General features: G+C 40.0%; 2 protein-coding genes across 3 annotated transcripts; one reads left to right on the top strand and one right to left on the bottom strand.

Annotated features, from left to right (window-relative positions):
- The first annotated feature begins 413 nt into the window (after positions 1-413).
- LOC108940639 (doublecortin domain-containing protein 2-like) lies at positions 414-18,904 on the top strand. Of its 2 annotated transcripts, XM_029246028.1 has the most exons (11): positions 414-421; positions 834-1,127; positions 2,284-2,338; positions 5,465-5,541; positions 5,644-5,778; positions 6,503-6,649; positions 6,863-6,914; positions 7,355-7,508; positions 17,353-17,441; positions 18,171-18,252; positions 18,358-18,904. In XM_029246028.1, the coding sequence occupies exons 2-11, from the start codon at positions 841-843 to the stop codon at positions 18,594-18,596; spliced, it is 1,317 nt and encodes a 438-aa protein (XP_029101861.1). In that variant the 5' UTR covers positions 414-421; positions 834-840; the 3' UTR covers positions 18,597-18,904. The 2 variants fall into 2 exon arrangements, with proteins under 2 accessions (XP_029101861.1, XP_018618422.2); XM_018762906.2 differs by having other exon boundaries at positions 18,171-18,904.
- A 3,016-nt stretch (positions 18,905-21,920) lies between these two features.
- Positions 21,921-27,668, bottom strand: nrsn1 (neurensin 1). Its single transcript, XM_018762866.2, has 3 exons — positions 27,440-27,668; positions 23,843-24,037; positions 21,921-23,274 (listed from the first exon to the last, which is right to left on the bottom strand). The coding sequence occupies exons 2-3, from the start codon at positions 24,035-24,037 to the stop codon at positions 22,873-22,875; spliced, it is 597 nt and encodes a 198-aa protein (XP_018618382.1). The 5' UTR covers positions 27,440-27,668; the 3' UTR covers positions 21,921-22,872.
- Between the last annotated feature and the right edge of the window lie 215 nt (positions 27,669-27,883).

Here is a 27,883-nt window from a genome sequence, read left to right as displayed (position 1 = left end):
CCGCTGCTTGGATGAGACTTTTAAAGTCTGGTCCAAGAGTGTGATTTAGAGGATTACCGTGGTTACCTAAGGTGCCTTTACCTCGTCGAGGTTTCCCTTTCATCTCAGCAGAAAAAAGCAACATTGCCGCGGGGGAGGGGGCAGGGAGTACCGTGTCCTTCAGTGAAAAACCCACGCAGATACCAGGGGGTTGAGGGCTGCTTGAGTTGATGTTCCTGTAGAAACCACTGAAGGATGCGGTGAACTTTCCCATGATACTAGCAGAGTGCGGATGGGGTCTGGATAGAGGTGTAGAACCTGTCACCAGCTGTAGGAATATCTCCAGCATCTTCTCCAGTCCAGGACCTCAGACAGTGATTGAAGTGAGTTCTGAAGACCGGATTTTTGCTGTCGGGGAAGGTCTGGAGATCGGAAGAAGAAGGTCTGTGGAGATCAGGGAGTGTGGAAGGTCTGGAGATGGGGGAATGTGGAGGGTCTGGAGATCTCAGATGGGGGGAGTGTGGAAGGTCTAGAGATCGGGTAGTGTGGAAGGTCCGGATCAGCGCAGTCTACTCTGCTGGGGACGTTCCCGCGTGGCGCTGTTGTGTTGCTACGACTCGCGCCACTTAGGAACACGGAGGCTATGGACTCCGGTGCGCGCGCTCTTCTCGCATGATGTGAGCAGTTGCTGCTGGGAAAGTCTGTCTTATTTGCTGGAATTAAACATTTTAAAATGAAGACTATTTCAAGAGCTGTTTCGCGCGGCCGGCTTTCCCTTTTCTCCGATATTTCCTAATCAGCGGGGTCCTGGTGCGTTTATTTTATTTTATTTTATTTTATTTTATTTTATTAAGGTGCACCATGGACCCGGGGAAGCCCAGCTTCCTGGCTCAGCCCGTGGTGAAGAACATCTTCGTATATCGGAACGGAGACCCGTTTTACGAAGGCCGGCGCCTGGTGATCAACGAGAAGAGGGTCTCCAGTTTCGAGACGTTTCTGAAGGAGGTCACGGGGGGAGTTCAGGCTCCTTTCGGGGCCGTGAGGAACATCTACACCCCCGGAGGAGGACATCGGGTCTCCTCCATGGAGCACATCCGCAGCGGGGAGCGATACGTGGCCGCAGGACGGGAGAGGTTCAAGAAGCTCGAGTAAGTGAGGACTGAGCATCAGGGAGGGATGACTGAGCACGTCTAAGAATGAATTCTTCGACGGCATCCCTTCATCCGTTCAGCATCAATTAGTGCATATCCGGGGCAGGGTCGCGGTGGTTCGGAGCCTATCCTAAAATGAGGCGAGGTCCCTCATTAACTGTATATGTAATACACGCCATTTTTACACGATGAATGGTGCAAAAAATTGCTGTTGACTAGTAAACAAAACCGTTTCTCTTTAAAATTTAGCCAAAATTGTCACAAGGCAATCCTGTTAGGATATTAACATTTATTTATTTAGCAAATGCTTTCTTCCAAAGCAACTTCCAATGGATACTATGTAGCATTATCAGCCCACACACCTTATTCACCAAGGTGACTTGCATCACTCATCCAGACATATCAGTGAACACACTCTCTCTGTGTCACTCACACACTATGGGTGAACCTGAACAGCATGTCTTCAGACTGCAGGGGGAAACCAGAGCCCCCCGGAAGAAACCCACGCAGACACGGGGAGAACATGCAAACTCCACACAGACCGGGATCAAACCCACATCCTCTTACACCACCCAGGCGCTGTGAGAGCACAGTGCTACTTGCTGTGCCACCATGCTACATATCCACAAAAGTTAATAAAAATCAAATATGTTGAATAAAAATACTATTAATACCACCTGTTATGACTGTGGCTGCTGCGGCCCTGATATTTTTTTGCATTCTCCATACATACATATGATGGCAAAGGTTGGTTCTTAACATTTGGCTGAAATTGTGACTGTAACCATATCCATTATTGCAGTACTTTAGAATTTTTTTTAAACAATATTTTAGTGATGTACGTGGCTGCACTTGGTTACAGTACAGTCTCCCTACACGTGTCTTTGGCCAAATATAGAGAGATTTACAGGTAAGGAGCTTTATAGTTCGCACACTTTCTCAGTTTGTATATATAACACAGGTTCATTGAACACTTACAAAGTTTTTTCTTCTTTCTTTCAGAATAACCACTAGAATTATTACATAAAAAGTGAACAAGCAAATAAATTTTTTTTAAACATTTTTTTTTTCATTTATTTCAAATTTCCAGAACAAACAAATAAACTTTTTTACATATTTATTTATTTTTTTTTTATTTGTTTCAAATTTCCAGTTATTCCCAGATTGGATCCAAAAAGAAAGGCCTCCATCAGAATACTTCAGGACAGGTAAGCCTCTAATATTTACGAATGCTTTTCCATCTTTCCCACTGTTACATCATACAACACAGCTGAGCCCCAGCTTCTGCTGTACAGCACAATGTATAGTAATGGCAAAATGGTAAAACTACTGTAAACACTGCGGTCATTTCGTAAGAATATCCTTAAACTCAATCACATTTCTCCTCAATAAAGCCTAATGTGACAGACCTCGTTCACTATAGTAATAAATGTCTGATACGTTTTGGATGCTGAGGCTTTTCGGTATGAAATACAGTCCTCTAAGTGATCGCTTAGTACTCATTGAGATCATTAAAATTTGGAATGGGCAAAGCATGGAAAAATTATAATCCAAATACAGTACTCAGTACTAACTCATTTAGGGAAGGAGAACACATTTTGCCAGGAGCAAACTGAATTAATAAATGAAACGGTTGGGCCTGGTTTGCAAAGCAGAGCAGAGAAATTAAGTCAAAGTCGAGATTTTGCTTCCAAGAATCCGGTGCTTCCTCCGTCGGAGGTCATTAAGTCCCCTGCACTCGATGAGGACATGTGTGGTGGGTTTGCTGCATCATGTCCCCGGTGTCCCTAATGGACCCCACGTGTTGCGCCTGAATCTGTGCCTTTCCTCATAAAGTAGCTCTAATTAAGTGGAATAACGTTTAATCGGACTAATGAAGAAGGACGGAAGATCGGATGAAACGAGAGCATAGACCGCAGATGAAGCACCAAGCGAGGAGGACGGATGCGCCTGGAGGCCGGTGATTAATTCTGAGCGAAACGCGTTAAGCATTTAATTTTTCTCGCTGAGAAACTAGGTGCGTTTCAGTGACAGCGTCATAAGCAGAAACACAAAAGTTCGTAAGAAATGATACAAGAAATCAACCGTTTCGTATGGAAGGCAAATCATGTCACTCCACAGTTACCGTCAGCTACATACATAGCAGCAAACATTCAGTATAAAATCATAAATCTGAAGTAGGTCCATATTATTGACTTGCAGAGGTTATCAGCAGTTCAGTTGAAAAGTTGTTTGTTATATCATATATCATATTAAGTGGCCCATTACAGTGGACTGTAAATTGTGGATTTCTAATGAATAGCATATAATTTCATTGTCAATACATTTCCAGCTCACTAGTATTCTACAGCATAGTATGAAATTAATAACACCCACTAAGGAATGAGTTCTAAAAAAACACCTGATGATGATGATAATAATAATAATAATAATAATAATAATAGTAAATTCAGAATTTCAGGCCCCTTGGATTAAGGACAAATATCCACAATGGAAAATAATGGCCAATAAGTACCTCACTTACAAAACGTCTCCTATGACACTTTGGAGCTAAGTCCCACATGATATTCCATTGTCTCCATCTGTGAAGTATCACTTTGCGATACTGTCCTAAGAGTTAATAATTGATTTCATGGTCATAGGCCGGGTCTCTCTCACACACACACGCACATACACACACACACACACACACACACGTTACGCTTAATGGCCCCACTGGGTCTCATCTCAGCTGCCATCCATGTGTTTCCTGTGTTTCCCGTGGTCAGGACCATAGTGGCAGGTATTTACTTTCCAGCATTTCTTGTATGATGGGAACGAACACTAAAATGACCTCTTACTCTTCAAGGGGATTCATTTTTCTGAAGTCTTGCTGAGTCAAAAATATGAAGCGCTGGGTGCTTTCCTCATTATGGCCCAAAACTTATTATGAGTGTGTGTTGGGTAGGGGGTAAGCTGCAGTTTCCCAGGTAATTGGCACAACTGTAAACATTGCCGGCTGTAACAGGCTTTAACAGGCGGTCCATTAGCGGGGGCCTCATCCCCATCCCCTTCCCCCCACCTTGGCACACTTTCGCTCCCTCTGATTGTTTCAATTTGCGAGGCCCCCCAAGTGTCGCTGGCTAAAAAACACACAGCACCTCCACTCTAACCCCCGGTGCCTCTTTTTTTGGCTCTGTGTGAGTGTGTCTGCCCGTTGCTAAGCAGTGACGGGTCCTTTGAAACAGGAGACGAAGCCTGCTTACCTTCCAGCGCTTGAGAAGAGCCAGTGCCAGCCTGCCAGCCTTAGCTCCAAAAAAAAAGAAAACATAGACCAGCAAGGTCATAAACAGAAGGGCAACGAGCCTCTTGGAGCTTTAAGACTTAAGACTTCATAGACATTTATAAAATTACACGTGAGCTATAGCGTAGGAGTCAGTACACATTTTGACATGAGTGGTTCCAGGAAACAACATTTTTGCTTGTTTGTTTGAGAAACTCAAATGTGAAATACTCATTTTTAATATATATATTTTTCAAATGTGCATTTCATTCATTCATTCATTCATTCATTCATTCATTATCTACAGCAGATTCTCCCGAGTTTTTTGCTGCTGTCAAGAGCCTATCCTGGAAGCACAGGGCACCAGGCTAGTTTATACGTTGGACGAGACACCAATGCATCACAGAGAAGTTTTAATAGGTGTTCTGAATTATAGTTAGTTTTAACACCAGGAATGATAAAATATGGACGCACGTTGTTTGGTTATCATATAGTTAGATTATAGTTATTAACTATTAACCAAGTGGTTGTTTGATGAATTTTATTGTGATATCTGGACATACTGTCTTGAGCTGCCTGGTGATGTCGTTAAGTGTCGATGTCAATTTTTGGAGACCACTTGAGTCGTGTCTCCAGAATCCTAGTAATTAACTGCTGATAATTAAAGAAAAGCAAAGTGCTTAACACTAAGCAACTGGAGAGTAAGCATTTACTTGTATGGCAACTGATGGACGTGTAGCTTGTAATTGTACCTGAGGGGTGTGCATATCTCCTGTTACATTATGTCAGACAAAAAGTTATTTAAGATGTTTTTAACCTGTAGGGTGCCACTTGGGTGTACCTATTTATTTGCCCGTCTTGTACTTTCTTTTTCCAGTGAAAATAATGACTTGTGGTTACAATGAACAAATACGATGATCTGCATTTACGAAGTGTAATTCAACGTGTAAATTGTATTACATTTCCGATGCATTTATCGAATTCCAAAGTGTTTAAGAAATCTGCAGGGATTTGGGAAATTTGAAAAGTAAATGGTGCCTTCTAAAAGGTTCCTTTCTCGTGTTCCTCTCAGGTGAAACGGGTGCCCCACGGTCGAGTAATTGCATCAGCAAGGTTCCTGAAGCCCATAAAAGAGCCCTGTCTGATTTTGTAAGTCCACCAGCACGTTGTGGGCTCTGTGCCTCCAAACAGTGGTCTGGTTCGCAGCACGGCTCTGATGACATCCCGTTGCTCTTCTCATTCCCACTGCAGTGTCGTAGCCAATGGAGACGTCCTGAACCCGGCCGTCCGGCTCCTCATACCCCAGCGCACGCTGGGTCAGTTTGAGCGCGTGCTGGAGATGATCACGGAGAAGATGAGTCTGCGGGTCCTCGGGGGGGTACACAGGTGACCGCTTCATAGCTTGAAATAAGATCATAAAGAGCAGTGGACATCCATGCTTAGAATATTAGACCAAACCCTTATTTCAGATTTTAATGTGATCCATTGTCCAGTCTAAACTTTCTCTTAGCACAGAGGATGAAGAAGGATTTTATTTTATTTTATTTTATTTTGTTTTTGATATTGCTCAGCATCCCATGTGCAGTACAAGTCAGATTTGAACTCTTCTCCTTGAGGTTGTTTTCCGCATGATGCAAACCTTTAGCAGAAATTTTAGAAAACTGCAAGACAGCTGCTCTCTCAGTCTGGTTGAAATACTTTCTGTATTGTACGTGACTTCACTGTTATTTTATAAAGATTTTTTAATTTTACTTTTGATGCTGTAATAATTGTGCTTTGAAGCAATACTTAAGACTCTAAAATTTAGACTGTTTTTATTATAAGGGTAACAAAGGGTAAGTACAAACAAAACAGTTCTGTCTATCTATCTATCTATCTATCTATCTATCTATCTATCTATCTATCTATCTATCTATCTATCTGTTTGAATAGTTTTAAATTAAATGTCTACAATTAATTTATAATAGTGTTCAACTCATCTTTTAATTATGCACCCTTACAGAAAAATCAGTTGTCTTTATTCTACCTTTTATTGATACAAATGTAGTTGAATTATACATTTAAATACATTATATACTCACCTTGAAATAAAAATTCCCCCTTTTGGCAGCCTCTACACTTTTAATGGAACCCTCATCAGTGATGGAAAGGAACTAGAGAATGGACAGTTCTATGTAGCTGTTGGCCGTGAGAAGTTCAAAAAACTTCCTTACAGCGATCTGATTTTTGCCAAACCAGCAATGAGAAGATTTATTGGGTAAGAGTCATGTAAAACTTTACAAGTTTATGTGACAGTTCAGAATGAATCACTTTTAATAACTATTTTAATACTGCATGAGCACTAAAGGAATATGATAATAAATGTTGTTAATTCTAAATACTTTGATATAATTATCATCATTTATCAAGATAAGATGCCAACATTATTGAGAAGATTTATAAATAATAAACTGTTAAAATTACTTCCTAGATCTAAAGCCTCACTACCTCCTATTTATGGAATCAAAAAACAGAATGACACAGTAAGTATTTAACACTAAAAGTCTAAGATATAAGATAAATTTATAAAACTAAGTAAAGTCTAGCCTTAAAAACTTAGAGATTAAAGCAGATACTCAGTGGAGACTTTGCATTCGTCTTGTCTTTTAATTATAGTTGTATCTGTTATAACACGTACTGCATATTATCACATTCTTGAATCAATAATAATAGGAACAGGAATAAAAACTGATGACTGAAATGATCAGGAAAAGGGATGCGTCACTCAAGAAGCACCTTATTGAAAACAACACTTTAAATTTGAACAGCTTAAACTCAAAATATTTTGTTTATTTAGTCACCAGTGGTTTCGACATACAGAGACCTTCACTGTCTGAATCGTAAACTTAAATTATCAGGTGATTCCATATTATTTTGAGACAATACGCTTTTACTCACAAGATTTCTTTGTATTCCATGGAAGGGTAGGCATCAGAGTAAATCGATGGCAGGATGCAACGTCTCCAAGGCGTCTCCGACCACCCAAGGGAGCAAGGAGGCCCGGTCTGAGGAGCAGCTGATGATGCTGAGACCAAAGAAGAGTGGCCTGACCATGTCGTTCGGGGCACAGGACGTCGGTAAGAACGGCTCTGTCTTCTCAGGCCCTGTGGGATCTCATCTTTCATTTCCCGACAGAGTTCTCCAAAGCAGATGTATGAATAGCGCAGAGCAGCCCTAGCAGTCCCCGAAGACCACTAGCGGTCCCTCGGTTAATGAAACTATTAGTCGGCAATCAGCATGCGGAACCCCATATTTTAGACGTCTCTAATTTTGTTCCATACGCCGTTGTCCGCAGTTTACGTGAAGTGTTTCACTCTATTTTGTGAGGAACACAAATGATCGTCAAAGCAAGCAAATCCACCATCATCCAGATGGCACTCTTCCTCGTGGGAGTACAAGCTGGAGGTGGTAGTCTTCAGTGTATAAATATGAATTTGAGTACTTTCATGCCTTATTTAATGGGAATCTGCACAATGAGACACCACTGCAATGCCATGTGAAATCACCGTCCCGTTTTTATACAACAGATTTATTATTCGGTACAAAGGCATTTTTTCTCTTCACGCTGTCAGTATACTTCTACAGCAGGTACTTTGTTTTATTATGTACAACGGTATTATTGCCTGAATTAGAAGTTTTGGAACAAGGTTGCACACTTGATGTCAAACTTTCTAATTTTTGACTATACATTTATTCCTGAATCACACTGAAAACAATGACAGTGGCATGAAGAAAGCATTAATGTAGTGACCAAACGAAGAACTCGTCATACAGCTGCATACGAGCATGTTGTTTCTCATGGAAAAATCGAGCGTAGTACATGAAGATTTCACTACTGAGTACATAAAAGCTCTTCTGCTTGCATCGTGTACAAATCTTTCTCTGTCTGCTAATCAGAAAGTATAGGACTTTTTGACAAATTAAGCAAGTGACATTTTTGGAAACTAAGGAGCTAATTCTGTGTTGATGGAAAATGTAAGTTAGTTTACTGTGGATGCATGGGAAATCGGCTGCTGATAAATAAAATGAGACAACAGAGATACAAAGACTCTTCCTTTGAAGAATACAGTGATGTCATTGTCAAACCAGTAAGCCACACAACTAGACATTTACAACCGTGTAAAAAAATTTATATTCATTTTCACAGTCGTTGAGCACATCGGAATTGTTCCGAACTGTAATTAATTTATTCGATTAATATTATGTTTGGCAGCTCTTAATCTTATTACCGACAGTTTTGTACTTGTTTCTGTTTATTTTACTTTTACATGGTAAATTCAGTATACGATGATATCCTTGGATTTGGGCTCTTTTGTGCATTATGCTTTCATTGGAAACTAAGGCTTTTATATTAATATGGTTGAAAACGTTTGCTCGGACATCCTGATGATCTGCAATTTGAAGCCTCAGCTTTGAGATCTGCTCAAGGATCCCATCACCTCCTGTTGGAGGGGTCCCATCCAACATGCAAATGATGGTACAAACAAAAGTGTCACATAAATACCGTCATGCTGTCACATCTGAGAACAGCGAGTGCTCAGCACTCAGTCTTTGTTGGTTCGAGGGCATCGATTTTGCAGCTCCTTTGCTGTGTTCCACATATTCAGGGTTCATTCAACAAACGAATGACGTAATTCCTGAAATCTTAAAAAATATTTTTTCGTAGGCCACAAGATGGTAGTAGCAGTCCAAGAACAGCTCCTGCTTTGAGGCACTACCCATTGTATAAAACCATTACATCATCTTTTACTCCTATATCACTGCATGGGCAATTTAGACATCTTTTGAAAAGAAACCCTAAAAGTAGATGGCAAATTTGATCTAGCTTTACAACTTTCCATTGTAATGCTTGCAGAATGGAATGGGTGTAAGGCACGGCAATTGCAATATTCACTAAATAGTCCATTAAAATGCAAAAGGTTCAATTGCCACCCAGGTGGCTGATGGAAGGGTCCTAAATTCCCCAGATAATAAGAGACGTGCAGCATCTCCGTCCAGCATCTTGGCAATATTCAAATTTGTTAATAATTTATTGCCTATATGGTGTTACATATGCCATTCCCCTTTGCACAAAAAAGAACCATGTAAGCAATAACATGTGGCTGTGGCGATATTTAGTTTTGTATCTATGTAAAAATAAGAGCTGCAGAAGTGATTTGAGAAGAACAGCATGATAGCAGCTCTACAAGTGAAGGATAACTGTATGTTAATGAATGAGGTGCTTTGATTGAGTGCTCAGGGCAGATTTAGCCAAACTGTCCTTCCTGTTGCTGTTATTTAGACTTCTCAGGTATTCAGGTAACTAGGCTCTTTCTCAAAATGATTTCCAGTTTAGAAGAAAAGGACTTTAGAGGATTAGAAAGTTGTGATTGGCATCAGTTTTGTTCAACTGAGGTCTGGTGTTTCATCCTTTCTTTGGTTGCTTGGTCCTGTGTACCTGTTATCCTGTGATAATTGTAAGATAAATTATAAATACTTAACGTTCGGTGTAATGTTCACAATGTTCATTTTTCCTTTTCTAAATGACACTTGTTCAGGATTGGGAAGTTAAGATATTGTTCTTCTACAGCCAATCATGAGTTTGTTTTGTGAACAAAATGAATTAGGCATCCAGTGAATTTTGAAGTTGTTTTTTTTTGTTTTGTTTTAGAATAGCTGTCGAATAAGATAGAGTGCTTACATACAGCATCAAAGCCAATGATGCTTGCAAATATAACACCTGTAAGTAGTGGGAGGTTTCAGTGTCCCACTCAGTAAAGGCCCGGTCCATTGAGTGTTCTTGAGAAGACCCATTTCACTGCTTCTGACGACAGGCTAATCACGTCACACAGGCCGAAAAAGTAAAAAACAAAAATAAGCAAAACATTGCACTAGACAAAGGATGCCCGGCAGTTGTTGTCATTTTTTTAAAAGTGTTTCTCAACAGTGTTTTCCACAAGACAGAGAAATTCTGCAGCGTTTGATTCAATCACTTTTTCTTCCTTCCTTATTTTTTGACTCGCATTCCCAAGTGCAATTAGTATCTGTGAAAGAAGAAAATTATTCCCTTAAAAAAAACAGAGGCTCTGACTGCCATTTAAATTTTCCACAATCCAACACAATGCCGGGGTGTGTAATTTAGTGACAGAGTATGGTGCAAACCTGGTACGACAGACCAGACAGTCTCTGTCTCACTGTTGTTTAGGTATGCCTCTTGTCTTATATAAGGAATTGCTAAATTATTATTATTATTATTATTATTATTATTATTATTATTATTATTATTATTATTATTATTATTATTATTATAGGGGGTGCGGTGGCGCAGTGGGTTGGACCGCAGTCCTGCTGTCCAGTGGGTCTGGGGTTCAAGTCCCGCTTGGGGTACCTTGCGACGGACTGGCGTCCCGTCCTGGGTGTGTCCCCTCCCCCCCCTCCGGCCTTACGCCCTGTGTTGCCGGGTAGGCTCCGGTTCCCCGTGACCCTGTAAGGGACAAGCGGTTCTGATAATGTGTGTGTGTGTGTATTATTATTATTATTAGTAGTAGTAGTAGTAGTAGTAGTAGTGGTAGTAGTAGTAGTAATTCTGCTTGCTTATAATAATAATAATGTTAATCTTCATATGCTATAAATGTTATACATGTTACGTTTGTTATACTTCATATACCATTAAATGTGTTATACTTCAGTTAAGTGCTCTTTTTAACATTTAGTCAATTTTCATAAATGCAGTGGAAACATATGCTTTGCCCGTTTTGAAAGGTTGTAACAGCCAGTCATAAAAAGCATCCTTTCATTACACCCAAGGACGACAGTTGATTGTGTCCTTGGGCGAGAGCACAGCCACCAAGGTAGATCCAAATTCTCTATGTTATATTGGAGAAATATGGAATATTTTCTCAATTTGCTATTATAATATAAACAGTACACATTTGAGCTCTCGTTGTGTTGTTTTAGACATCATGCAAAAATTATATTGAATGAAAATTTATAAAATCAATTCAATGTCCATTAGAAAGTATTTATCAACAGAAATCCTGACAGCTGCTGTGTGAAAATAAGCCGCCGCTTTATATTCCAATAAAAAGCTATACTTTTTTTTCAGTTTCACATTTTAGAAATATCATTTCAGAGAATTAATTGGAATTCTTGGAACATTTTAAGGACTTTTGTGTTCTGTGTTTATTTAAATATTAGTTTTTACCTATTAGTAAGATTCATTAGGGTGTTGGAGCAGATGCAGTACATGCTAGTGAAATTTTAACACTTTACTCATGTAAGTGGTTTTACCCATGTAAATTGTTGGTATGCAGTATTGCATTTAGGGTAAACTCCATCATCCTCAAGTTTAGCTTGTCTCTCAATTAACACCACATTTGCATTTCATCCACTTCCAGACTGCTCTTATCTAGGGTGACGTGCTTGACCAAGAGCAGGAAAAATAAATTGAAATCGTCAAACAGCTCTCAACAAGCTCTCGTCACAAACACGCATACAAGCTCCCGCTTTTAAAATGGGAGGAGTACAGAATGAACTGACATTTAGAGATCCTGTCACGAGTTAAAACTGATCTACTGTATGCTTCCCGGACAGCTGGGTTGGGGGAGGCAGGCAGCAGGTGGCGTAGTGGTTAGAGCTGAATCCCTCAGTTCACATCCCAAGCAAGATATGAGAACAAACTCTTTCCAGAAGAGTTTTGATAAATTAGGGTTAAGTTATTTTAAACTGACTTATTCCTTTTTTTGTTTGTTTTAAAGAGAAACAGCAGAAAATGACTAGAAAAATATTTATTTTATTGTTTTAAGTGGCTGGGCTGCAGTCAATAGAGATTATTAAGTATTATTTGTTATCAAAGAGCAGCAGGCAGTGTCCTACTTAAGATAGCTGTGTTGTAATCTGAAGGTTTCTGGTTCAAGTCCTACCTCCTGCCATGATATTCGTCATCATATAACATACCATGATTTAATAGAGTTAAAAAAATAGGGTTTAAATGAATCATTGCTAAGATGTACACTGCTTGAAAACTAACATTGTATTAAAGGTCTCAGCTAAAATCAGCAATAATGTTGTCAATAAAATAATTTCATTGAGAACCAGCATGAGCATACAAGTCAGGTCAGCCAGAAGAAAAACATTAAATGCTCCACTACGTTTAAGAATGCAAAAAAAAAAAAAAAGCACATATAATATAAAAGCACCATATCCATAAATCTGGATTCTACAGAGTGAAATTTAAAACGGAGAAATCAATTATGAGTATGGATTCGAGTTGTAAAAACTGTAACCTTGAACGACACGCCTTGTCCTGCAACGTACATATGACCGTCCTTCAAAGTCTAATCATTTCCATTTAATGTATTTACAGCAGGTATCAGCTCTCAGGTAGAAGCCTGCTTCTGAACATAAAGCAAACTCCAGTTGTGCCCTCTCTTTTCACATGTGATCTGCCCAGTGGTCGTAATTTAAAGCGTAAACAACTGAGAACATAAACATGGGCGTATCGTCCTTAGCGTTCGATCTGTGCTCATAAGAGGGGATTTGCATGAGAAATTGAAATGTGCTTTTTCATGTCTTGTTAAAATGAGCATCGAGACAACATGACACTACGTTCCATTTGTTCTGTATTTCAAAAGCAAAGGGCTTTGTGACCCTTTGAAGGGAGCTTATGGGATTAAGAAAGGAATGGTAATCTTCCAGTGAGTGTGCTTAATAGTGATAAGTAAAGAAGCCTCTCAGCAGATGTGAAAAGTTGCCTGAAGTGATGACTGAAGCGGAGGTAAAATCAAGGTAAAATCAAGGTGTTAAGAGGGCAGGAAGAGAGGTTATCAAGGCAGTGGCCGAACAAAGAGCAAAATACAATGAACATGATCTGTTGTTTAAAAAAAAAAAGAATCCTGCTTGAAAACATTGTAAATTTCATGTTTAAGACTTGTGTATTTAGGATTTTCTGTGCGCTTTCTAAATGCATAATGCTTGTATGATCACGAAACAGGGCTTGTGTGGGATTACATCAGGACCACAATAAGAAGCTAGCTGCACAGAAGTTGATTCACCATGCTTTGGCTAAAGTTCTTGTTCTTTCACATATTCAGTACCAGGTACATTTTTACTCTGTTCTAAAAGCTTTGAACACAAAATAGACCTATAGCTACAGCGGGCTCTTTGACAAAAGACATTGTAAGGTCAAAATAGAGCTCCTTCATATAAATACAAATTATTGCTACCCACATTGTGTAACTACAATTCATTCTTCTGGAACCACCACCTCAACATACATTTACGTTTATTAATTTATTCGTTTAGGAGATGCTTTTCTCCGAAGTGACATACATCTTAGAAAGCAATACAGTAGTGCATTAAACCAACACACAGAGAAATCTGGATGCAAGCACGTGATCCTTGAGTATAGTCAATTTGTCACGTTCCACTGTATAAACCAGTATAGTTATGCAAGTAGCTTAATTCCGGGTTTTTTTTAAACAAACAAACTGAGAACTATGCATTTATCGAGCTCTAAGGAGATCAGAGGAGAAGTGAGTCCGAAAGAGGTGAGCTTTGAGACCCTTCTTTATTGTTGAGAGAGATTCAGCAGCTCCGAGTGAAAAAGGAAGGTCGTTCCACCACATTCGAGCCAGAACGAAAAACCGTTGTGCTTCTGATTTTGGACCTCATATGCCTGGGACCACCAAGCAGGCAGAGGTAGAGGAGTGCAGCAGTCTGGCTGGAGTGTTGTAAGTGATGAAAAGGTATTGGGGAGCAGTTCCATTGGTGGTCTTGTAGGCCATGACCAAAGACTTAAACTTTATGCGGGCAGGTACAGGAAACCAGAGGCAAGACACGAGGAGTGGAGATACATATGAACCCTTTGGCAGGTCACACAACTCGTTCAGCGGCATTCTACATCAGCTAGAGAGGGTTGATGGCAGAGACCAGGATATATAGTGTAACAGCCTAGTATGTTTTACTTCAGCTATGCATTGCTTAATCTAAAGTGAAACAGCCAGAGGATTTGCTGTAGGGTATAACTGTTCGCCATTTCACTGCCATGCATAGCAGTGATGTCACATGTGTTTAATTACTGTTTACCCTAATAATTTCCTTTTTGCCTTCATCTTTGCCAAGCAGATTTTTATTAACTAAAATCTGGTAAATTGCAATGGGCTGGAATTCCATCCAAGGTTTACCCAGCCTAGCCTAGTGCCCTGTGCTTCCAGGATAGGCTTCAGACCCCTGTTACCCTGCCTAGAAATGGTGGGTATTGATAGTTAGTGAGTAAAAAGCTGGTATACACCAAACTCCTCTAACAGTAACTGAAAGGTTTTTCCAAGCATCAGTGTGCAAAGTGGGTTATGGTATCTGAAAATTAACTTACTGAGAGGCATTGAATGAGAGATTTTAAGTCCTTTGCATTTGCTAAGGGTTTGAAATCATTTTATTGGTGGTGTACAACTAGAACTGGATTCCATTCCAGTTTCTTTCAAAAATGCATACTTTTTTTCAAGACCATTTTGTGCACAGAAATTGATTGTTTGGATTAATTTAGTTATTTATTTATTTCTTTATTTATTTATTTTTTTATTTACTTATTTACATATTTGTGTATTCTGTTTTAAATAATATCATTCCGAGTACTCAGATGACAGCTGTGACTATATGTGATTTCTCTATGATTGTGACAAGCTTGAATTTAAATGTGCAAATAATGCTTTTACAGGTTGATGCTTTGACATAAAATGTGACTATATGCACTATTATATCACACTGCTGAAAGTGCAGCATTATTAAAAGTCATTTAACCATGCATTTCATATCAGGGGCAGATATGGTATCTGCAATTTCCCCTGGCAGCAGACTCCAAATATATATTGAATGTCTAGCTGAACAGATAATGACTTTGGTATGTAAATGGGCGATGCTCTTACAGTACAATGCAAACAGTCACTGTCTTTGAAAACTGTGCTTCAGAGAAGCAGACTCAAAGTCACCAGTCATCTTCAATGGCCACTATTATCTGTTGGATTTAATGAAGGCAAGATTTTTAAAATTTGTATTCAGTTTGATTTAAAATCAAATTAAGGCAGGGCTCCATGCTAAATCACATTAAACATGTTTATAGTCACATTAACTTTCTTGCTTACTGTCAGTGCTTTCGACTACAGTTAATAAATGCGACCAATTTCCATAAAATATTCAGAGGAGCCCATTATTGCCCATGCATCTCATCTTTGCTGCAAAACTTCAATCAGTTTTGCATTTGAAATGCATTAAGTGCCTTAGTAAAATGTTATAATCTGTGTAGCAATATTTCTTGGAGTTGACATTAGAGGAAAAGAACTTATGTGAAGTACATTAATTTCTGTAATTTAAACTGCATTGATTTCTCAGCTCTTATTTGAATTTATGAGTCATTAAGTATTTAAAACATTAATGCAATTTTCTTGTTTATCAGAGCGTAACTGCTATTCCTGTTAGAGCTGGGAACGAGCAACTTAGAAATAAAATGGACACTTTTACTGTTTCCCATCAATTTATTGGACCAATTTGCTGCTTGCCAGGCTCCTAATATGAATTGTTTTAATAAGTATTGGAGAAATATTAAATAGTATTGTATGCCTTGTTGCTTACTTCTGACAACAATGCAGATTTATATTAGTGTACCTTTCCAATTAATGTGTGGTTTTTATTGTTTTTATTATTATTTTCTTTTTCCAATAAGCTCATGAATGCTTCAAATGTGCAGAGCAACAGAATGTTTTGCAAAAGAGGTGTAGTGAAAAAAACACTGACTGTAACAGATGAAAGAAAAAAGACAAAACCATACTTTTAAAAACCCCTAAAATGCATCCACATACTTTTATATTGGGGTGATTTCTTTGTTGTCTCCTCCTTGTACTGCAGTTCAGCCAGTTCAATGTCTTAAACGGCCTCTGGTGCGAAATTTCACAAAAAAAACGTCAGTCTCTGAGTTCAGAGATCAGAGGTGCTGATGTCACATCAAATACTCCACTTTATTCCTCTGCAATTTCATGCATCGCTCATGAACTGCTTATGGAACATATTCAGGCATAAATCTGCCCAGCATCATAAAAATGTGTCTGACAAGACCTGCTCTGTTTGCTCATCATTATTTCCATAGTTGGTTAATCCATTTTTGTCACACAAGTACCAGCAGAGATTTATGCTCTTATAGCTCCTGCAACAACATACCATATTTTTTTTAAATGTATATATTTTTTTTTTATTTTAATTATAAGCCTAAATGCACAAACACTTCATTCCCTTCATAAAGATATTTTCTCAATGTAAAAGTATTGGAATTTGACTAGATCTGAAGTAAAATAATGTGCACACTGATAGCAATAAAGTGTTGACTAAAGACCCCACTATACATATGTCACATATGTCTCCACCTTAGGGAATAAGATGGGTAGCTTCTGAACTCACGCCTTCCTTTACAAATGTCAAGCACATTTTATCGTACTGGGACATATGCAAAAAATAAGTGCTTTTGCTGATACACGTATGAATACGTCTATATAATCCTATTATGATGCCAAGTGACGAGGCGAGAGCTGACGTGGCCCGTGCTGCGCTCCTGGGATTATTTGCCATCTGTTTAGCGGAATGCACATTCCGTTATTTACATTCTGTCGGATGAGTCGGAATTAAAACGTGCGGGCACTTCAGGCAAGACTGGGATCTGCCGTTGTAGATTTGTCCTTAAGCTTGGGCTTTGGGGGATTTACTGTGGTGGGACTTACACCAAGGACGATCTCAGCTCTCTGAAATGCCAAGTGGGATGTTGGTTTTTTCGGGGGGCCCTTTATTTAACGGCAGGATGCCGGCAAACAGGCCTTGCTCACCTTGTGCTCGCCACAGCGTGTCAGTGTTGTCCCGCCGCAGCCTGACAGCTTCCCTTTGCATTCCTGCTCCCCTCCACAGAGGACGGAGGCCAGGGAGACGATGAAAGCAGCGCTGATCGTGACACGCAGCTGGAGGAGGGCTGGAACGGTCAATTACCAATCGAACAGGTCAGTGTAGTTATGAAGGCAGTGATCGGAATTCCACATCCCAGTGCACGAATGGGATTGGATCCCAAAGTGAAGTACAGACACCTTGAACTGGACTGTGTGAGGGAAGGTGGGAATTGGAAGCATGATGTTCCTAGATGTTCAGGAGAATATATCCCATTCTGTTCTATATCCTTTATACACAGAGGAAAAAAAAATTGTTATATAAACATACAGATTTTTGAAATGTTGTGTAACATCGTATACTGGCTTTCATTAAAGGTACAATGTACAATTCTATTAGTTTTATAGGCAGTAGGTGACATAGCAGTTGGAGTTGCTGCTCTCCACTTGAAGGACCGAGGTTTGAATCCCACCTCATGCTGTAGTACCCTTGAGCAAGGTACTTACCCTGAAGTGCTCCAGTAAATATCACCCTGTTGTATGAATGGGAAGCTTAGCATTGTAAGTCACTGTGGAGAGAATAATAAATAAATCTAAATGGTATTGGGAAAAAAATGAAATGAAAATGCTCAACCATAATTCAAAGGAAAAATGGTCTGCATACTTTTAAGAACTGTCACATCAAATGCAAGATGAGGTACACAGTTTAGTTCAATAATTAGAAACATCATAAAGGGGAAGTGCATTTTGAAGAAAATAGGAACAGTGTATTTACCGTAATAAAAAGTAATGCATTCAGCCTAAGATGATTGTCATTTACCGCCATACTTTGCTTTTTCACCACAGAACCAGACAGAGGAGGATGGACTCGAGGAAACCACAGAGGGAGACAAGGTTGGAGAGGAAGAGATAAGCCAGGAAGGAAGAAGTAACCTTCTATCTGTGGCCAATGGAATCAAAGTTCAGGATAGTCCTGAAGCCAAAGGAAATGAGGAGAAAAGTGAAGAGGATGATGATGCACCTTCTTCCTCAGTGGATGGAAAGTTGGAGAATACAGAGGAGACAGCAGATGGATCTGGTTTGGAAGACAACTCTGATAATGTTCTCAGTGATGAGAAGCAGGAGGTGATATGGGGCAGCAGCCAAGAAGAAGCTGAACTGAATGGACTAGAAGAGAGGAGTGAGGATGAAGAGGAAGACAGATCATTAGAAGATGCTGATGGAGGTGAAGGTGGAACACAGCATGCTGAAGGAGAGACAGGGGAAAACTAAGAATGAACTTCTGGAAATCAATTAATGCACATAGGAGCGAAAGTGGATTTCAGTGAAATGAACAGAAAAAAAGACGTTGCTGAGATACATAGCAAACATTTTATTAGACATTTTAAATAACGAGAATTGCAGTGTAAAAGAAGAGTGAAAACATGGGTTTTAAAAAAAATCAAACAAGAATAGCTTAGTCTGGAGAGATTTACTACAGAATGAAGAAGAAATTTACATTCTTACTGGCCAAACAGATTATAGGACTCTAATAGAAACATAGGACTAGAAATATATTTTTTGCACAAAGAATAATTATTTTCTGAATTGAACCCACTATATCTTAAATTCAGTATATATTACAGTATGTGCAGAGAATGTTCTAAGAAAGTTTACTGTTCTGTTTTGAATTTCCATTTCAAATTCCAAGTTTATTTTTGTCAGTTTACTTTATGATGATCAGCTTCTTTGAAACTCAGGGAAAAATGAAAGTGAATAGAGTTCTAAAGTAATAAAGTAGAAGTAAGAATGTGTGCCTATAGCAATAGCTTTATTTAAACAAAATAAATAAATAAATAACAGTCCTTACCAGGCCCTGAAATGAGGAATCCAGTAAATGTGACCTCGGATGACAAACAACACATATTTCACTATGCCATTGTTTGACAAAAAATAAATCAACATGCAGCAGTCATGTGAAAAAACTAAGTACACCGTATGATTCAGTAGCTTGTAGAACTGAATCATTTTCTGTTTGTGTTCATCAGTCTCACATCATTTTGGGAAAAATTTGGTCTACTCTTCATCCATTTATGGGCAGCATCTCAATGGGTTTGAAGTGTGAACTTCAACTTAACCGTTCCAACACCGTTTCATTTTCAGCCATTCAACTGTACATTTACTTGTGTGCTTGGGATCATTATCCTGATCATTGTTCCAGAAGTCTTGGGTTTTTTCCCCCAAATGTAACCGCTCAAACCTAATTCACACTGCCATGTCCTTTTTGGAGAGAAGTGGCTTTCTCCTAGCTGCCCTTCCATGAAAGCCATTGTCATTCAGTCTTCTTCTGATGGTACTGTCAACATACTGAGCATTATATGACCTGACCTTGGGGTAAATTTGCTGGGACGCCCGTTGCTGGGAAGATTCACGGCGCTCTTTAACTTTGTCCATTCATGAATAACCGTTCCCTCTGCAGAATGATTGAGCTCAAATGGCCTTATAACCCTTCCCAGACTTTTGAACTGTAACAGTAGCTTCTCTAAGTTCATCGCTGATTACGTTTCTTCATGGCATAGTGGTCACACTTCCTGATGACCAGATGATCAAGTGTATTTCTTTAGTAACACCAGGCTACTAATTACCTTCCTAATTTCTATGAAAGCAGTAAGGATGTGCTTCATTTTTCCCCCGTGGTTTCTGCATCGACTACTTTTGGTTGAATAAATAATGACAGATTGAGATCTGTTATGTTTTGTGTGTTATGTGAGGCTAGATTGTCTGATTATAGAAGCTGGTGAAGACCACTGTCATGGTTTCCACACGGAAATGAGATGCCAGACCCAATAGCGGTGCTCAGAGTGTTTTATTGAAGGGGATCCAAAACTTGTTATCCAGAAAAACAGGCAAGGGGTTACCGAGGCGTGGATGTAGCAACAGAGAGAGTACAGAGACGTAATCCGAGAGACAGGTTGTGGTCAAAGAGATTCCGAAGAGACGTGGAGACGAGGGTTGAAGGGATCGGGAACAAGGGGCAAGGAAAGAGGGATACGGGGAGGATCAAGAGAGCAGATGCTAGCACGAGAGCCAGGTAGGCAGAACTAAGGTTCCACATCCTGTTGCGTTTCGAGCTCCCTTTTATCCCTGCATCTCGTGATCAGCCGCAGGTGTTTCTTGTTGTGAGGAAGTGGAGGGCGTGACAACCACAATATTATTGTTTTTGTCCTGATGTGTAAAGCAATTGAATTAAAAGAGTGTGTATATATGCAGCTAACTAAAACACATTTTAAAACTAATTTCAAATTACTGAAAATGAAGATATTTTGTCTGAACAAGCTCCTATTCAAAGCCACTGCCAACTGAACCGATTTCTAATTTTCCTTTTCCTTTTTATAGCTCGATGTCCATGTGCTAAACTCTTCAGATTCTATTGGCCTCAAGTCTCATTATTCTCCAGTCTTAAAGTTGGACTAAAACAACCAGCTTTTGGCAATAAATGTATATCCCTTCAACAAACTGTGATTTAATATATTTATATTCGTTAAATAAAATAAGACCGATAAACCTTGAATCATGATTAATAGCTCCTTTGTGGAATAGGTATACTATTACCTTTTTAACAGTGTTGCTCCTAAAGAGGCACTGGAAGGAGAAAATCTGTTGAGTTTAATTTCCACATCACTTGTTTGCTGTATAAATGTTGTATATACTAGTTATTGGTGTTTTTAGTAAGAGCTGCAAGAAGCCAACTCTTACACCATTGGCAAGTATTTTAGAGAAACTGTATTGGTCTGTTAAATTTTCCTCATCTATACCATTAACATACTTAATGTTGAGAAAATCGCTTTCAGTTATTGACTGTTGTGTTGAACATCTGTGATATGCTGTACGACCCGCTAAGACATTTACAATTCGTTCATTTAGCGGACGCTTTTCTACAGAGCAACTTACAAAGTTAAGATACCTACAACTATTTATCCATTTTTACAGTTGGGATCCTCTAGCAAGTTTTTAAAAGTACCTTTCTGTTGTATTGACATGCATATGACTTATTGCAAAATGTATGGTTACAGAAAAGCTGACTCATACTGAAGGTGTGAAATTACCAAGTTAAGCGTTGTTCAGATATTTTTTGAACCCCGATATTCAGTAAATTAACTCGGTTTTAGACCATTAAAACAAAAAACAAATTAGATATATTTAGTGTGTTAATAGGTAATATTCTTTGTCTTTCACTACTTGGCAAAATGAATTGTTAACCAGCTAAAATATATTTTAGTACATATATACATATACATTTACCTATATTATATAAAACGTGACATTATATAAGATATCCTTTTCAAATTATAAGTTGTTCAACATAAATCTTTTATTGAACTTTATATCATTTAAAGGGCATCATATATTATCACTTAGCTTGTTTCACTTCACCATGTATTTCAAAAAGTGCATGTATTCATACACGAACATAATTCATACACAAAACTGTGAAAGATACAATATTATATTTGGAAGAAAAATACAAAAGATGAACACATACATAAGGTGTTAGACCATTACATGTAATTATTATTCATAATACTTTGACTTAATGAGACTGCAGCTACATAAGAATTTGTACTTAGTAAACAATTGCAGGTGTAGTTATTGTTTAATGATACAAAACTGCTTGGAAGTTCGCTAAGAAGTGCTGAGCTATATGAATGTTTTTAATATAAAATCTGATTTAAAGTATAATGGAAAATGATGAAGAAAAGTGATGTAGCACACCAGTTATTGCAACATTATTGTGAATATTAGAGTTCATAACACTACACACAGTTCATTGGAAGTCGCTTTGGAGAAAAGCGTCTGCTAAATAAATAAAAATAAATAAGTAAATATGCAAGGTAGGTCACTAATGGCTGGTTTCGTGATAAGCAATCCCTGTCTTAATTATACACTCCATTCTGTTCTGATAATTGGTCTTTCTCCAAATCGCTCCCCTTTGCACCATATAAATTTCTCCAGAAATCACTGCAAAGTAATGTACTTGAATGAAAGTGGTGCCTCTGACACATCTAACAGTTCTATGCACCAGTAATGTTGTCTTAAGTCCAGTTAATGTCCACTGACCTCACCTTGTAAATAAGCTGGTAGACAGGATGACAATGAATGTCATCATTTGTTCCCCTATTGAAACACTTAATGTTTCAAAATCTTCCTAAATTTCATGTACACATTTTCTAAATATTACAATAGATGCACAGCAAAGTTAAGTACAGTCATTTTTCCAGCTTTGTCAGCCCATACCCAGGTGCAGATTATATATTCGGTTGCAATGTTATGATAAGACAAGTAAGCAGAGTAAGTCTTGTAGACCAGACCCCTTAACGCTCACACTTGCAGACGTCATCCTTCAAACTGGCGTGAATGACCTTGCCAAAATGCAATCAATCAAACATAACAAACAGACAGACAGACAAGCTGGTTGAATGACTGTATTCACATAATGACTGGAACGTTAAGTCCCCTTTAGGCCATCGCATTTATTGGTGTTTCATGAGAAGCACTGAACACGTGGGCGTCAGGACCGAGACTTGGGCTGAATGCTGCGCACTTTGGACAGAGTGACGGGGACCTTGCCCTCCCTTAAGGCAGGCGCTCTGGTCACTGGACTGCCCGTGGTCGACCGCTCGGCCAGCTGCTCCTTGGAGCTCCTCTGGAGGAGCCTCTGCTCCTTGTCATGCCCCCCACCGCTAAATGCAAAGAGCAGAAGGCCAGCGGCCGCCAGGGTCCCACCGATGCAGAAGGTCACACCTCCGGCCAGCTTGCAGGTGTCCAGCGCGCGGTTGAAACGCACCGCCTGGCTGTCCACGAACTGCAGCTCCTCCTCCCCGAAGGTCTCAATTCTGGGTGGTATTGCATAGCCCACGGTCAGTACGGTCACTCCTAAGGTTAAGACCAGGGTTCCACATGCTAAGAAGACCTGAGGAAGCAGAGCGAAAGACCACTGTATACCAACTTCCTTTGGGTATTACCACATTTTTGCTCTAGATGTTTACGGTGTGATGGGGGGTGCGGTGGCGCAGTGGGTTGGACCACAGTCCTGCTGTCCGGTAGGTCTGGGGTTCGAGTCCCGCTTGGGGTACCTTGCGACGGACTGGCGTCCCGTCCTGGGTGTGTCCCCTCCCCCTCTGGCCTTACGCCCTGTGTTGCCGGGTAGGCTCCGGTTCCCCGTGACCCCATATGGGACAAGCGGCTCTGAAGATGTGTGTGTGTGTGTGTGTGTGTGTGTTTACGGTGTTCATCATGCTGATTTAATAATGCAGTTAACAGAGTAATTTCCAGTATGTGTAAACTGTTGAAGACGCACTAAAAGGCCAGGCAGGACAAATAACGACAGTTAAAGTAATGAGTTCAGTTATCAATTTGCACCGATAGCCCTGTATCCCTTGCAGTTATTATTTTTACACAGTGATCGTTCTTAACCCTTAACCCTCCATATTTTGAGTACTTTCCCAAAAATTTTCTGCAAGACCAGCAGGGCTTCCTACCTTCCAGAGAACAGAGCTGCACCTGCTTGGTGATCTCTTGACCTGAAAATCTTCATCCCGTTCCCAGATGGAGGTGGCGCACTCCTCGTAGAAGTGGTGCAGGTACGAGCGAACTCCATAGCGCGGGTGGTGGCTTCTCCCCTGCTCAACGTGCTCCGATCCAAAGATCTCTGAACACGAGGCCATCCTCCACATCTGCAGGGACACGACCATGGAGACATAGAGAGAACGTGGCACAGCGACTTACCCTTATTCTTACCCAGTGACTGCATGACCATCTTTATACACCACCCATTTATTTTACATTTAGGGATAATCACTCATAATTTTGCTCACACATCATTCTGTCTCCTTTGCGCCAGGTCATATTCACATTGTTCCTTCTTGCCCCATAATTTTAGTGAGATTTTTCTGTCTGTGTGACTTTGCTTCAGATTTAATTTGTTTCATGCATGCTTGTCATCCTGCTGGATTGTAAGCTTAAATAATTTAGGGCCCAGAGTTTTAGCAAGAGGACTGTGCAAAAATAATACAAAAAAAAATTAACTGAATACAAAATTTGAAATTTGAAATAATTATAAAATTATAGGTTCACACAGCAGCACACTGGAGTTATATAACTGGCATACACTGGAAGGGAACTCGAGACCTTATAATGTCAAACGGGAAGCAAGCATCCTCACTCATTTTATCGATGGCAAAAACAATACCTTCAAGTACCTGTATCAGACAAAATATCTTCAACCAGCAAAGTTTCTTAAACAGAAATTTCTAAATTTGTATGCATATTTATGGTATCTTATGCTTCATTTTTCTCTGGAAAATACTGAAGTGATGATGTATCACTATGTTTTAGAAAGCCAAGGAAGAGCTAGGTCATGTCCTAACATTTTATTTTTGTGAACTTCATGATTTACATTTATTCATTTAGCTGACACTTTTCTCCAAAGCAAGTTACACTGTTCTGGTCACAATTATTTACCCATTTATAGAGGTGGGAAATTTTACTGGAGCAATTTCAGGTTAAGTACCTTGCTGAAAGGTACTATAGCTAGAGGTGAGGCTCAAACCTGTAATATTTGGATCCCAAGACAGCAACTCTAACCACTGCACTACCAGCACTCTCCTACTTTTTGAAGCATACATGAATATCTTGCTATAATAAAATATATATTAAAAACCTGACTATGACACCCTTTTAAATTCATGTTTACAATCACATATTTTAGTTCTGCTCCATCTGTATCCAGTATACAGCCACTGTTTCAAGCAAGAGTGATAATAAGATAGATGGTGTGAGGTGATGCCGAGGAGCCCAGAAGTTTAGTCTACATGATTACAAGTTATCGATATGATTTACATGTGTTTGATTGTCATTGGCAAATGGCTATGAGGAACATCCCCCATGCGGGCTTCTGGTTTGGCCGCACCTTCGTATGTGCGCGGCCCAGGGTACCACAGAGGAGAGGCAGGAAATACACCTCTGGGTGAAAGTCGCCAGTCACTCCGTAGGAGGTGCTACTGTAGGAGTTGGCTAAAAACTCCCTGTTGTACCACAAAACTATCAGGGTGAAGCCATGTTCAGCCACTATGGAGCTCCTGGTAAAAAAAAAAAAAATAAATAAATAAATGGAGGGACACACTGTCAGCTCACTCTTCACTCTCAGGTGATGGCCCCCCCTGTGCCAGGGATGGAACAGTCAGGTTAATGTTCCCTCTACTACAGCCAATGGTATAAATCATTGTGCTTTGTATAAAAATCTGATCCTAGATCCCAAAATGGAAAGAAAAAAAAAAAGTTTGGGAACTATCAGCCCTCATTTGAGCTAGAACAGTACTGTTATTTTCATAGTTTCAAAACTCATGGTTACAGGTGGCATGGTGGCACAGTGAGTAATGCTGCTGTCTCACAGCACCCGAGTGGTTTGGGAGGACATGGGTTTGAGCCCCATTCACTCTGTGTGGAGCTTGCATGTTCTCCCCTCTGTCTGAGTGGGTTTCCTCTGGGTGCTCTGGTTTCTTCCCACAGTCCAAAGACATGCTGTTCACCCATAGTGTGTGAGTGACAGAGAGCGTGTGTTCCACTGATGTATGGATGAGTGACCTATTATAAGTAGCTTCTCTAGCAGTGTAAGTCACCTTGGTGAATAAGGTGTGGGCTGATAACACTACATGGTGGTTCTTCTAAGTCACTTTAGAGAAAAGCATCTGCTATATAAGTAAATGATCTAAATGCAGTATTAGCTTCAATTTCCACAAAACGAAAAAATAACTAGACTGTCCAATGTAACAGCATATATACTGGTTGCAGCATGCTATCAATAAGTGCGGTTAGTGTTGCTTTTTTACATTTATGTAATTTATCACACGAGAGTATTTTGTTTGATTACAAAAATGACATGTATAATTTGGTAGTGTAGTGGTTATAGTTGCTGCCTTTAGACCTAAAGATTGCAGGTTCAATTCCAGTCTTGGGCTGGGATTGAGTAAGGGACTTGAGTAAGGTATTTGTTCCACTTAAAAAACAAAAAAAAAAAAATTACCCAGCTGTATAAATAGGTAAATAATTGTGAACGTAACACTATAAGTTGCTCTGAAGAAAAGCGTCAGCTAAATGAATTACTGTAAATAAGCACAGTGCTATCTGTGTGTCCATGTTGAAAGCATGGCTACATTCCACAGCACAGACTCTGTAGGTATGCCACACAAATTCATATGCTGTATAGGCAGGCAGTGATACACTGAGTTGAAAGTGCCCAAGCCTGTCAGTTGAAGGACAGCAGGCAGTGCTGTGGTTAAGAGCTCTAGCCTTGTACAGTGAAGGTTCATGGTTTAAATCCCACTATTGGTGTAGCATGACTGACCAAGGACTTGATGAGTTAGAATGCTGTACTATTGAAATGGGTAATTTGGCATATACTTAGTTTACAAACCTGACATTTTAAGACACCTGGGTAAAGGTGACAGCTGCTTAAAGAGGGGTAGCTAGCAGCTTAGTAGTGGTTGTTGTCAATAATCAGGAGGTCGCTGGTTCGAATCCCATTACTATAGGAAAACCACGTTGTTTTAATTGTGACCAAATCACTGCCAATCATGTGTCTGTCTGACATTGTCACTTACCTTGGCTTGGGCAAAGGCGACAGGTAAATAACAACAACCTATTTTAATTAGCACGGACGACTCTCAAGCGTAACCGATGACGCCAGAGCAGAGCTGCGCACGCGACCAGAATACCGCGCCGAAGCGAAGGGCGCCTGTGAATAACCAAGGCAACGTGTACAGAGCCGCTCGGCGCACGCGGCACGCGCACGAGACACACAGCGGAACGCGCGAAGCTGCGGCGCACCGCTCTAATTGCAATGAATTCATACTGATAATAATAATAATAACCAGTACAATCAGACACATAATATATGACTGTCATTCGGACATTGTTTGCTTGTCCAAAACCTGGTTTTTCAATAATTATAATCATAACATAAGCATGCAAAAATGTACGGTAAAGTATTCAAAAATGAAAAAATGGCAAGTTCTCTTTTACTGTGTATGTTTTCGTGTTTAGCGGGTTTGGTGTAGTAAATCGTAGTTGAGCTGTACCTGTCATAACGAGCTGCTGCGGCTGCTGCTGCTCCTTCACTCGGGTCCCATCATTCTGCGACGCTCCTCGCGCGGAGCGATGATTCAGTGACACACAAATACACAAATACACACACACACTCGCTCGCTCGCTCGCTCGCTCACTCGGTCACACACGGACAGACGCACACAACAAGTTCGCGCACGCGCAAGTCAGAGGAAACCGCGCGGCGGACACGGACGCGATTTGCCCCCGTGATGCTGCCGGCGCGAGGCGTCTCGCGCCTCTTTTGCGTCACTGGGACTGCCTCTTCGGTGTGAAGTGCAGCCCGGTCTCACCGGTAAAGGAAGAATTTCGCAAAGTAATTAGTACCCGGGTCGCGTTTTATTAATGACGCGGCATGACGTGCAGGGAGAGTTGTGTGCAAAATTTTGGGCAACCATGGTACAGTAACCTGTACCACT

Source organism: Scleropages formosus, chromosome 18 (assembly GCF_900964775.1).
Source record: "Scleropages formosus chromosome 18, fSclFor1.1, whole genome shotgun sequence".
NCBI lineage: Eukaryota > Metazoa > Chordata > Actinopteri > Osteoglossiformes > Osteoglossidae > Scleropages > Scleropages formosus.
The sequence above is the reverse complement of the archived record's forward strand: the minus strand, read 5'-3'. Positions and strand labels throughout refer to the sequence as shown.